The sequence below is a fragment of the Odontesthes bonariensis genome, chromosome 15 (genome assembly GCF_027942865.1).
Source record: "Odontesthes bonariensis isolate fOdoBon6 chromosome 15, fOdoBon6.hap1, whole genome shotgun sequence".
In the NCBI taxonomy this organism is placed as follows: Eukaryota; Metazoa; Chordata; class Actinopteri; order Atheriniformes; family Atherinopsidae; genus Odontesthes; species Odontesthes bonariensis.
In genome coordinates, this window is record NC_134520.1 from 33,205,776 (window position 1) to 33,218,272 (window position 12,497).

The 12,497-nt window shown below is 45.7% G+C and overlaps 2 protein-coding genes across 2 annotated transcripts; both read left to right on the plus strand.

Moving 5' to 3' along the window:
* The first annotated feature begins 2,562 nt into the window (after nt 1-2,562).
* foxq1b (forkhead box Q1b) lies at nt 2,563-4,227 on the plus strand. The gene has a single exon (XM_075484477.1). The coding sequence runs from the start codon at nt 2,790-2,792 to the stop codon at nt 3,660-3,662; it is 873 nt and encodes a 290-aa protein (XP_075340592.1). The 5' UTR covers nt 2,563-2,789; the 3' UTR covers nt 3,663-4,227.
* Nucleotides 4,228-8,252: 4,025 nt separating this feature from the next.
* Nucleotides 8,253-12,016, plus strand: foxf2b (forkhead box F2b). Its single transcript, XM_075484478.1, has 2 exons — nt 8,253-9,628; nt 11,331-12,016. Exons 1-2 carry the CDS (start codon nt 8,653-8,655, stop codon nt 11,501-11,503), a joined length of 1,149 nt encoding a protein of 382 aa, XP_075340593.1. The 5' UTR covers nt 8,253-8,652; the 3' UTR covers nt 11,504-12,016.
* The last annotated feature ends 481 nt before the right edge of the window (nt 12,017-12,497 follow it).

Sequence of the window (12,497 nt, forward strand, 5' to 3'; positions counted from 1 at the left end):
CCTGGTGGTAAAAAGACGATCCTGCACTTCTCAAATGATTTGAAGGCTTTTAGAGCCAAAAAAAAAAAAAAAAAATCCAAGTGATAATGTGATACTTTACCGATAGCCTATGGGGAAACCATCTGATTTCAAATTGCCATGTGGAAGGTAAAAACCGAGAACAGGTGTGCTGTCTTTCACACCAAATCGCTTTACCACAGGTGGGTGGGTGCAGTCGTCTTGGCAGAGCAGCTGAAATCAAATCCAGCCTCATCACACTTTTGCAGAGGAGCAAAAAAACAACAACAACAATGTCTGCACACCTACCAACAGCGAAGCTGTGTGGGATTCTCTCTCTGCCTCCTCGGAGTGCCGCACACTGGCGGGGATAATGATAGCGCACATGCCGCTGCTTTCCTCAGCTCTGGTTTTAGGCTCACAGCAGTCCTTCTCCTCAGGTTTAAGGAAAACATGTGGGTGGGTTAACTCTTCGCACTGCTCAAAACACAATCCCAGAGAATCAAGGAAGCAATTTTAGCAGCAAAAACTTTTCGGGGTGGATTGTTTCTCTTGACATTCCTCATTAGTCAGAACAGTTTGGGATTTTAAAAATCTCACTTTCCTGTTTCCTCACCAAGGAAAAGGATTTGCAGACAAACTATTTACCATTTAGGTATAAAAGCTTTTTAAAAATGTGCTGAAAATGGTTCATTTCTGAATTAAAACGGGTAAAAAAACAAACTCATTATCACGGAAACATGTCACTGTCGGGCCTTTCGACATCAGCAGAAAAACAGACGTCAAATACATGTTCACATACTTAACCTAAAGACCCGCCCAGGTCTGTTGTTTCACACCCACACATAAACAGTCAAAGGGCCCAATCTTTAAACAGGCCTGTCTTCAACATCCGAGGTGATTATTAGATAAAATTTAAACATGTAGACACAACAGCGGCTCAGATTACCGAGCACAGATTCACATCTCACACCTCTCCTGCTGTTTGGAGGCCAGCAGCTAGTTTACAGTGATCCCATATTATGCTTCTACAGGGCCTTTGGGTGGGGCATGTCTTTAGTAATGCATACAAAGTTTATTAAAGGGTCATTTTAGAAGGTGTAGGTGCATATGAGCAGAGCAGTGCGCACAAGCTGAACTTAAAGAAAGGGCCCCTGAGCAGCTGAGAGAGGAGGAGTGCCAAAGATGACAGTTTAACTGGCCCGAAGCTCATTACTCATGTTAACTCTCCAGCCTCTGTCTGCATTGTCAGCTGCCTGGGGTGTTGAAAGCAGAAGAGTTACTGTGACTAACATTTGGTTTACAGGTGTCATAGGGCGTGAATTTATTTAAAACCCGTACGAGCTATAGGCTTACTGAACTGCGTACTAAATTACCCACGACATGCTAAATGTGACCCAAAGAGTTGCTGCTCATCAGTCAGATTATAACATCTCTTCAGAGTTTGACAGGATTTCTTTTAAAAGCATTTTTAGTTGATTATGAAGAGACTAAGATTTTCAGGTTTGTTTACTGTTCGGATATTAGATCAGAACAAGGAGATTATACAAAATATGCTTAATTATTACTTAAACATTTGTTTTTTGGAAGTTTGATGCAACTTCTGACAGTTATTTTGGACTTTTGGACACTTGTAGTGAAGCAAATAAAAACAGAGCAGCGCTCAGTGTCGGTGGATCCAGCTTCAGCAGAAAAATGCACCTGTGAAAGAGTGTCACATGTAATTGATTTAATTGTTTTGAACTTTCTGCACTTACCACTATTTCCTTGTACTAAAGGCAGTGAGATCCAGACTTTTGGTATAAAAATCAATAAAGCAAGGATTGTAGGGACACATATTGATAAAAAACAACAACACCTAAATCTAAATTAAAGCTCAATCCAAGCCAATAAAGCCAGTTTATACTTACACTAAGTAAAAGTAACACTTAGACTTTTCTTTAGACAGTTAGTTCCTCCATGAATCACCAGATAAAAACACAAAAATAGATTTTCTTGCAGGTGCGATGGTCTTCTCCTCTGAACTTCTCCTGACCTCTCAGCAACCTCGGGGGTAATTTGTTTTTGGTTCAGTCTTCTTGCTCAACCTGAGAGCTTACATATCATTCATTGTGCGTAAAGTGGAATTCATCCAAAACATTTTTGTGTTCCTCGTTCCGCGGCAGCGCGGGTGAAGGGTGACAGAGGTCAAAGTGAAAAGCAGCAACAGGCTGGTCTTATCCGCCCCACATCTGTCTGTCTGTCTGTCTGTCTGTCTGTCTGTCTGTCTGTCTGTCTGTCTGGTGTGTTTTCTCCAGAAGGATGCAGCCTTTGCGCTCTTGAGGAAATGTTTTCTGTTGGGTATAAATTACAAAACTGCACAGATAGATCAATAGATAGAGTTGCATTGTGCACCAATTATATCTTCACACCTGCCCTATCTCGTCTCACATAACTTTTTCCTCCCTTCAACGGTGTGGCATAACAACGTCCAAATATACTACATAACCATATCGCTTCAATGGATTCGAGCTGGAAACCCCGCCTGTGGGCTGTCCCTTGCCGGCGCATTATATTATAGCAAGACAAGCGTGTCTCCGGAGACAGATCTACTCTGCAGCTCCACACTGAGGCTCAGGGTGCCTCCAGCGCTTCAGACGAGCTCTAACAACACATAAACAGCCCGACCTCATTCTGCTGGCGGGACACTGACACCTGCTCAGAAAACACTCTGAACCAAGCAGACACCTCCGCGCGGCGAGGTTCCTGACAGGAGACCGTTCCTCTTGTTGTTGTTTTTTGGGGGGTGGAAAATGAAACTCGAAGTTTTCTCAGCGCACCACTTCGCGCAGAAGCCGCTGGAGCTGAGCATGGACGCAGACGGGGGAGTCCCGTCTCCTCTGTCCGGGGACGAGTTGGGCTCGGACGGGGACTGCGTGGCCAACAGCCCGGCACCTGTCACCCTGAGTGCGGACAGCGGCAAAGGGAAGCCCTACACCCGCAGACCCAAGCCCCCGTACTCCTACATCGCCCTCATCGCTATGGCCATCCGGGAGTCCAGCAGCGGCCGCCTCACCCTGGCAGAGATCAACGACTACCTGATGAAGAAGTTCCCGTTCTTCCGCGGCAGCTACACCGGCTGGAGGAATTCCGTGCGCCACAACCTGTCACTCAACGACTGCTTCCTCAAAGTGCTGCGGGACCCGTCCCGGCCCTGGGGTAAGGACAACTACTGGATGCTCAACCCACACAGCGAGTACACCTTCGCTGACGGGGTGTTCCGCCGCAGGAGGAAGCGCATCGCCAAGAGGTCCCCCAAGGAGCAGCAGAGCCCGGACATCCTCAGTGAGGACACCCGCCTCCCCGCCCCGGAGGAGAGGGTGGGGGTCAAGTTCTCCAGCTCCTTCGCCATCGACAGCATCCTCAGCACACCGTTCAAACGGAGAGAGGACGGCCCGGAGAGCCCCGGCCCCCGGCTGTACTGGTCCCCAGGGGCCCACATGCTGCCTTACACTCTGAACTTCCAGCACAGTTATCTGTCAGAGGTGGCGTACAGCAGCCCGGAGCCCCTCAGGGATGCGCCCACCTACCTCCAGCAGACGGCCCCCGGCATGCCCCCGCCGGAGACCGCTTTCAAGATGCCCACCAAAGCCAGAGGCTTCCACATAGACTCCCTGCTGTCGTGAAACACCTGGACTGCTGTCAGACTGTTGTGTTTGGAACAATGTTGTGCACTTTTTTGTGTGTTGTGGGCGCTTTTTTAACTGTCGAGCTGCGCGAGACTCAGACTGTCTCATCATGACCAAACTACTGTAAAGTCATTTTTGCGGTGAAAAAAGCAAACATGGCGTGTTGTGAAAAATAGATTTTAATGTGTGGTGACTAACCAAAACACGAGGACATTCCTCCGTGTATGTGCGTGCGCGTGTGTGTGTCGGTGTGTGCGCGCTAAATATATTTAGAGAGACTGTTTGTATTCATGTTTCCATGGTTCATTGCTCATTTCTGCTGTATGATGGCGACTAGGTGCCATGTTTGAACCATCATTCTATTTATATTTCCATGTTTTGTATGACCTGCTGTATAAATATTGTTGTGTATATGAATGAAAATATAGATCGAGCTGCACTGAGAATCATGTAGCTGCACTGCCAACGCGTGGAAAATGTTTTCCTGAGACTGGTTGATTGGTTGGTTGGTTGATTGATGCATGCTTGGTATTTTTATGAATAAAAAAGTGAAACAATGGGATCATGTTGTTCAACGTCTTATTCATTGGAGACATGAAAAGGTGAGGGAAGCAGGGGGTCTTACACCTGTTCAGCAGAACCGACCCATAATGGAGTTCCATGATTGATTTTTTACTATTAATGGCTCTCTAATCTGAATAAAAGTGAGCTCTAAAGTGTAATGATCCAATTCAAAGTGATAGAATCAGGCTTGAAGTCCAGTTTTCTGTCATAAGACTTCACTCAGACTGTTCAGAATGCTGAATTCTATGAGAATAGTCTAATGATTATATTTCTTGGCAGCTATAGTTGCTTCTTTAAAAAAAAAGGTAAATATCTCTGGATCATTAGGGCCTGCAAACACATTCAAAAGAATAACAAATGACTGACAAAATATTGCACATAAAACCTTCTCAAATCAAATCCGGCTCAGAGAAAGATTCAATCCCAAAAAGAAAACTGCTTGTAATGATTTTCCTAATTAAGAAAGTTGAATTATTTTTAGTTTTCACAGCTTAAATCATCCTACTGTAAATGTGAGATGAACAGAAACCTGATTTAAATGATTTAGTGAGAGAGAGAAAAAAAAAGAGACTATAGGCTAAATGAACCAGGGAAAGGGGGGTTAACAGATCTGTGACGTGTCCTCTAACCTCGAGTCCCACTCGTGAATATTTTCAGATGAGAACTTTATTCTCTCGGCAAATATATAACTTTTAAGTTTTAGCTATTTGTGTTGGCCAGCTCTTGAAATCACGGTATCATCCTCAGAGACTCGCGCACGAAGTGTCCGTTTCCGGTCATGTCCGGAGGAGGCTTCCAGTTGCTCTCCGCGGTCCTGAAACGGACCCCAGACTGGGTCTGTCCACTGGCTGGATGTTCATCAATCAAACCTCCGGCTTTTAGAAAATAATCGTAAAGCTTCAACGTAACTTTAACAAAGTAAACCAAAGTAACAATCTTTTTTTTATCCAGATGCGTAAATGCGCTTAAACTGTGGAGCGTTTCTTTCTTTAACTTTTCCCAAATGACAGCTGGTCATTCATGCATCAAATGTTTTCATTTTTTAGATGGTTCCGTTTTTATTTTCGTTGTTTGGTTCGACATCAAATAAATAAAATGAACGTTTCCTTTTAAATAAAAATAAAACCGTTTTTTACTCTAATGTGGCAACAAATTCAGATCTGAGAAATTACAAAATGACAATTTAAAGCTGAAGATTAGACTCACGTGCAAGGCGATATTTCCTTGTAAATTCTCTTTCTATGAAAAAATAAAGACGGTTTGCTGTACAATGAGATGAATGATTAAGAGAAGCTGAATTATTAGGATAAATGCAGTTTTTTAACCTCTGATAGGGGTCAATTTGATGCCAAAGCACGAGGAAGACCCCCCATACAGCTCGGGTGGCAAAACAAAGACTGCACAAATGAATATTTAATGTTAATGTTATAATAACTGTGCGATTCGACCCACAGTCGGTGCTTTTACTCCCACTGGTCGTCCCCATGCGGGCACTGTGGGCATTTAAAGCTGCCGCGTGCAGGGGGACAGGTGACAGGTGAGACCAGCTCCTGTTTCCAGGGACAATGCTGCAGCCTGCAGGTGAAATGCCGGAACAGCACACCTGTCTGACGGGCAGTCACGTGGCTCCAATTGTCTCACCATCCTCACATTGTTGACATCTTATTTATCGCAATGCGCATGCCTGAAATTTGCCGCATTCCGGGCCGCGTCTCTGTGGGCCCGCGACGTGCTGCCTGAGGAAGAGCTGAGGCCCGTTAAGGCCACGAATGAGACGCGCAGTGTAATGAAACCAGAGTTTAAAGCAGGCACAATGTTAGGAAGTCCAAACAGTCTGTCACTCCGGCTAAGTGAACCGCGCCTGACCTCCCAGAGTCCCGCAGAGGGAGATCCAAAGCTCCCGGCACCGCCACAGGAAACACGGGCGGAGCGGTCAAGACAAAAGCTCAGCAACAAATATAATATTAGATTACCACTGCCAAGGCCTGGATGCAGCATTTGTCAATTTATTTTGATATTAAACAATATAATTGGAAAATGGCGGTCGAGTTAATCACATTTAATGTATTAATTTTGTTTTGAGACAGATTTATTTCGTTTTACTTACAGCTAAGAGTAGTTTTTGCGATAAATAATCATTTTAAAATCCGGTTTTGATCAGCCTTTTCCATGTAAAAATACAGCGCCAGAACACGATCGATTCGGTTTAAACAGGCCTATAAGTTACCTGAGGTCACGCAGACCAAAACGTTCTCTCTAAATCCACCTCGTGTTTTTCTGAGGGATAAACAACATATCTCCGCATGTACATGAAAACAAACAGAAGCCTTCTTTGTGTCGGCGGCGCGCTCATTTGGGCCTCCGGCAGTGACTATATTGCAGAGACAAAACTCTCAATCAAAACACATCTGAGAGGTTGTCGCTATGGCCGCGGTTCACTGGATATTTCCTAAGGACTAAATTAGAATCTCCCACCACCTCGGTGCGTAAAAGCAGCCGGATCAGCGTCTTCAAAGCGCTCCCAGAACAAAGTTTCCCTCTGCAAACCAAGGCATCCTGATCTCGGCAGGGGTCATAAGTTTTGATGTAGCAGGAAATTTCTGGGGCCTTTAAGGTCCTCCAAACTGCTGTGTGTGTGCGCGCGCGCGTGTGTGTGAGTGTGTCATGGTGGAAAATGATTTTATCCGCGCAGCCTTTGTTGTGCAGAGTGCAAAGGTTGGTGTACGTGGTTGTTGTTTGGAAAATCCTCAAGGCTTTATCTAAACTTTAAAAGCCCCCCATCGGAAAAGGAATCACGCATAAAAACTTTTGAAGGTGTTAAATAAAATTTGGAAATGTGGATCTGTTATATTTAATCTGATCTGATTGTGTTGTGGGTTCATTTGTGGCTTTTAAGGCCCAGTAAAAGGTAATAATAATGAGCAGAATTTCACCTAAAATGTTAGTATTATATAATTGAAGGTGAGGAACAAAACTAAAGCTTTGAGTTCAGCGACTTCTTTTCTACTCTTGAGAAACCAATAAACCCCGCTTCGTCGCAGCACGGATGTTGATATTACCTTTATGGGATATATAACTCCATCATGTTGGACAAATCTGTGTGTGATGTCTCCACAGAGGAGGAAACTGTCGACGCTCGCTCGCCTAATTTCGCTTTTCTCTCTCTAATGAACGTGGGGCCCATGGGACCGGCTCTGGCCCGGGGCGGTAAGCTGACACTCGCGCGCTGTGTGTGGTATCCAGGGCCGGGCTTGATGGAAAAAGCCTGCTTCCACTCATGTCAAAGTCATTTACTCAGAGCAACCCCCCGCTTACACACACACGGTAAAGACCACCACCTCTCCATCTCTCACACTCCTTGCCCCAGCTCGGCACCGCGACAGTTTGTTTTTGTTATCCTCTGGACCATTTTGGGAGGAAATTATGAGCAAAATAATACAAATAATACAAGACTGCGCGTTTTTTATTGCTTCACGGTGATGTGTTTTGGGTATAGCGTGTAGGCCTTTGGGAATGTTTTTTGGGCAACGTGGTGTCAAACACAAGCGGGACCTTTTTGCACATATTGTGGTGTTTTTTTCTTCGCGTTAGGAAAGTTTACGTCCTGTGGCACGTCGGGCTGAAATCACAGTTTCACATAAAGGCGACCGGGGGCGGATGGCTCGTTTTTTAACTTGTGCGGCTGGCGTGTGGCGCTGTTGATTGGGATGTCTGGGGGAGGTTTGATAGATGGCTTAATTGCGTGTAGTCCGTGCTTGGAACGAAGCGGTGGGAGGGAAGAAAGAAGACGAGGAGCGGAGAGAATGTGGGGCTGTAACGCTGCTGAGGACGGTAGGTGAACCTGGGCCAGTTTTGGTGTGAGGGTGGGAGGGAGGTGGCTCCGCTCGTCACTGATTTGAAGGGGGGGGGGGGTCTCGCAAAGGGAAGAAAGATTTATGAAATGATAGGTGTTCGGGCTTTGTTTGTCTGGGCTCTTGCGAAGTCGAAGGGTTTTGGTGTTTCCTCCACTTGAGGGGTTATTAAGGCGGTCGATGGCCACCCGGCGCGTCACACAGCGCCACTTAGCGCCCGCGTGACACCCAGTGGAGTCCTTGTGCTGAGCTACAGCCCCGGACACTTAGTCTCCAGTGGATAACGAGCTCCCCCCACTCTCTCTTCCTCTTCCTCTCTCTGTCAGTGCGTACCCGCCGTGCGTTCTGCATGCGTCAAAGCAGCACCGTGCGTAACGGGAGAGTCGTGCGTAACTGGAGACGGATTTCACTCCATTTTGCGCTAGGATTCTGGGGACCACTGGTGGTGTAACGCTCACTTGCAACGACACTGACCACTGGAACTCGACGTGTTTTTCTTTAGAAACATCTCACAGCTCGTCTTCTCTCCCTCCCTCCTCTTCTTTCCACGCCAGCTGTACGTCAGAGCTGACATGACGACCGAGACCCCTCAGCAGCAGCTGGACCCTCCGCCTCCTCTGAGATCCAGCCCGGCGTCCAGCGTCCTGCATCCCACCATGCTGAGCCCACAAGCCGCCACAGAAACTTCGTCCACGGCCGCCAAAGGGAAAAAGACCAGCTCTGGATTAAGGCGACCGGAAAAGCCGCCGTACTCCTACATCGCTCTCATCGTTATGGCAATACAGAGCTCGCCCACCAAGCGCCTGACACTCAGTGAGATCTACCAGTTCCTCCAGGCTCGCTTCCCGTTCTTCAGGGGTTCATATCAGGGCTGGAAGAACTCAGTCCGGCATAATCTTTCGCTAAACGAGTGCTTCATCAAGCTGCCCAAAGGACTGGGCAGGCCGGGGAAAGGCCATTACTGGACCATCGACCCCGGCAGCGAGTTCATGTTCGAGGAGGGCTCTTTCCGTCGCAGACCCAGAGGCTTCAGAAGAAAATGTCAAGCTTTGAAGCCCATGTATCGGATGATGAATGGCATAGGCTTCGGCACATCGATTCTCCCGCAGAGCTTTGACTTCCAGGCTCCATCCGCCACCCTCGCCTGTCACAGCAACAGCTATAACTTGGACATGATGAGCAATTCAATGGCTGGGGGTTACGACGGCCTGAGCGGCGGCCACCACGTACCTCACATGTCCCCGAGCCCCGGCTCCACGTACATGGCGAGCTGTCCTGTGCCCACGAATGGGGAGTACGGGCCGGACAGCAGCAGCAGCCCCGTACCGTCCTCTCCGGCCATGGCCAGCGCGCTGGACGGCCACTCCCCGTACGCCAGTACATCCGCACACTGGGCGTCCTCTGGCGGGTCCCACTACATCAAACAGCAGCCTCTCGCCTCCAGTAGCCCAGCATCCTCTGGTTTACACTCCGGCATGTCGCCTTACTCCCTGGAGCAGAGTTATCTCCACCAGAACGGCAGGGACAGCCACTCCACCGACATATCAGGTACCAGCAACCCGCACATGGCCGGCCCAAAACCTGCAGAATAGTTTGGAGTCACCGCTGACAAGGAATTCATAATAATAATAATAATTTTCACGGCATTATTTGCAGGACAAGCAGGCTTAAACTTTGATTTCCAAATTATTTCTTTGAATCTGCAGCACAACCCTGCGTGACTGTTTTATGGGAAATGTTTAAAGGGTGAAAATTAAATGATGAAATTAGAGAAAAACTCAGGATATCATCATAATATATTACTACCGAGTTTATCTAAAGGGTAAACAATGTAAAACGGAAATGTATCTGTTCTTTCAGCCAAGAAAATAGATTCAGAATTTAGTAATTTCACTTTTATAATAATAATAGTTATAATAGTTTATAATAGTTTATAATAGTTTCCCCCCTTTTTGTCTCAAGTGTTTATTAATATTTGAATTTGAGACTTTTTGCTGCAAATTAACTGTTTTTACGTTTATTCAATCATAACATTGCATTGAAAGTTTATTCATATTTTAAAACCTACACAGAACCATGCACAACAAAGCTCATTCATTAAATAAAAAAATCCAGAGATTTCTAAATGACTTTTTAGAATTAAATCTAGAAAATGAAACATTTTTGAGCCTCAGTTTAGAGGATTCCCTCCGTCACATCTCTGTCAGCCTCACGGGATATTTTTTGCCTAATTAATAAATAAAGAAAAACAGATTTGCGTCTGGATTCACCTCCCAGTTCACCATCATTTGCTTTAACAGAACACAGTGAGGCTTTACTAAAGTCTGGGGATTTCACGGAGGCGAGGAACCCACGCTGGAGCCCGAAAGGGTCCCAGAGGTTAACCAAACAAAGGCTGTGCTGGTCGGACCACACCGGCGGTGGATTCCAACCACGGCGTGTCCACAAGAGACGGAAGGCCTTGTTAAACTTTATGCAGCGTCCTAATTGAGCTGCCACGGAGGGAAAATGCGCCGCAGCGTGCGCGACAGGCTCGGACGCAGCGCTGTCAGTCAAAGAGTTTTTCTGTGCACACGGGCGCGGGGCAGCGAGCCGTGGCCCGGAGGATAAAGCCTGCTGTCTTCTCCTGAAAAACAGCCACATCTGGAGTCCTTATGACCCCGACGGAGCGTCCTCGGTCCTGTTTCTGTTTCTGGGACCAAAGCTCGCTCACAGACGCAGAATAACGGTCACCGGATCCGAATTTAATGCGAGTTCTCAGGGGAATTTTTGCTCAAACAGCTAATTCTGGTATAAACAAATAAAAGTGAAAAACACTGAACTGATATGGAGAGAAATATTTCAAAACTCAAAGCAGAATGAGTGCTGCTGCGCTGTAAAAACGGACACATTAGTTTTAATTCAGTCATTTTCATTTGGTGCAAATAAACGGAATGTAAATTAGAACAAATAAACAGACAAATGATCTCACCAACAAACCCACATCTGGCCTCAGAGGTGCGAGTTCACTTTCTGCATGTAAAGCAAGGGCGGAACCACTTTTATAGACGTTTTAAAAGGAGTTTTCCTGCTTTTTCCAAATGTATTTGTTTAAATTTATAACCAAGAGCGCAGCGGATGCGTTTATTTTCCAGGTTGTGAAATAAGCCCAAAAGCTATTTAATGATTTATTTAGACCCCACAAAAACAGAAATAATTTCAGGATCATCTCCCATGAATATAAATATGTTTTTCTCCCTTCTGTCCTCAGTGGGGATTCCGCGCTATCAGAGCCACTCTTCGGTGTGCGACAGGAAGGATTTTGTGTTGAACTTTAACGGCATCTCCTCCTTCCACCCCTCGGCTGGTGGATCCTATTATCACCACCACCACCACCACCACCCCCAGAGCGTCTGTCAGGACATCAAACCGTGCGTGATGTGAGCGCTCGTGTCACTCCAAACAAGACAAGCACCGACGGTCACAGTGAAACTGCGGCTCCGTCACATCTGAGCTCCCCCTCCTCCTCCCGCCTTATTGTTTTATTTTCTATTTCTGAAGGATTTCTCCTAAGATGTATGGTGGTGTCCACTTTCACATGTTTGCATCTTAAATGCAGCCCCCCCAAAAGCTTCTTTTTTCTCCCTCTTGTTGGACTTTGCGTTGAAGGAAATGAATGAAGAAACCCAAGAGGCCTTCAGTAAAACCACTTTGCCTTTATGAACCCCTGACAAGCTTTCTTCTTCAAAAGAAGTTTCAGAAACACGACTTTTAAGGTGTTTGCTCTTGTAACACGTGCAAACGATTTATATTCCATGTAACTATGTTTTATATTAATTGAGTAACCACACACACGATGCTTTAGGCTTTCATGAACTGCAGCAAAACTTGCACTTATTGTATAACCCTTTGCCAACTTTTTTGTCTTGTTAAAGGTATCAATAAAGCTGATATATATTTTAGGCTAAATTTATTTAGACTCTTTACACATTATAATTATTTTTGTGGCCTTTTACACACTGCCTGACTAAAATATTGCAGATTTCAGCTCCTTCCAGCCCAATTGTCCTTCCATAATTGTAAACGTTATCTCACTCCCAGCATTGTGCACCTTTAGTTTGATGCTCTAAAAGCTCTAAAAGAAATACTGACCTGACAGATTCTGCTGCATAACTTTTTTTTAGTTTACTTTTGATCATTTAACCGGTTAAGATTTCCACCTTTATGGCTTGAAAACAGGACTTTCCTTGTTATTAGGTGTTTCCACAAGGTTTACGTGCATTTAAAGGATCTGTAACAGCGACTGCCACGCTGGAAATTTGCATTATTCTCTGAAGTCATTCAGTTTTAGCAATTTTTCAGTCAGAAACAGGCGGTGTTTGCCTTTTAACCGACGTCACTCTTGATATAAAGTCACCTAACAACTATTTTCAGAGTA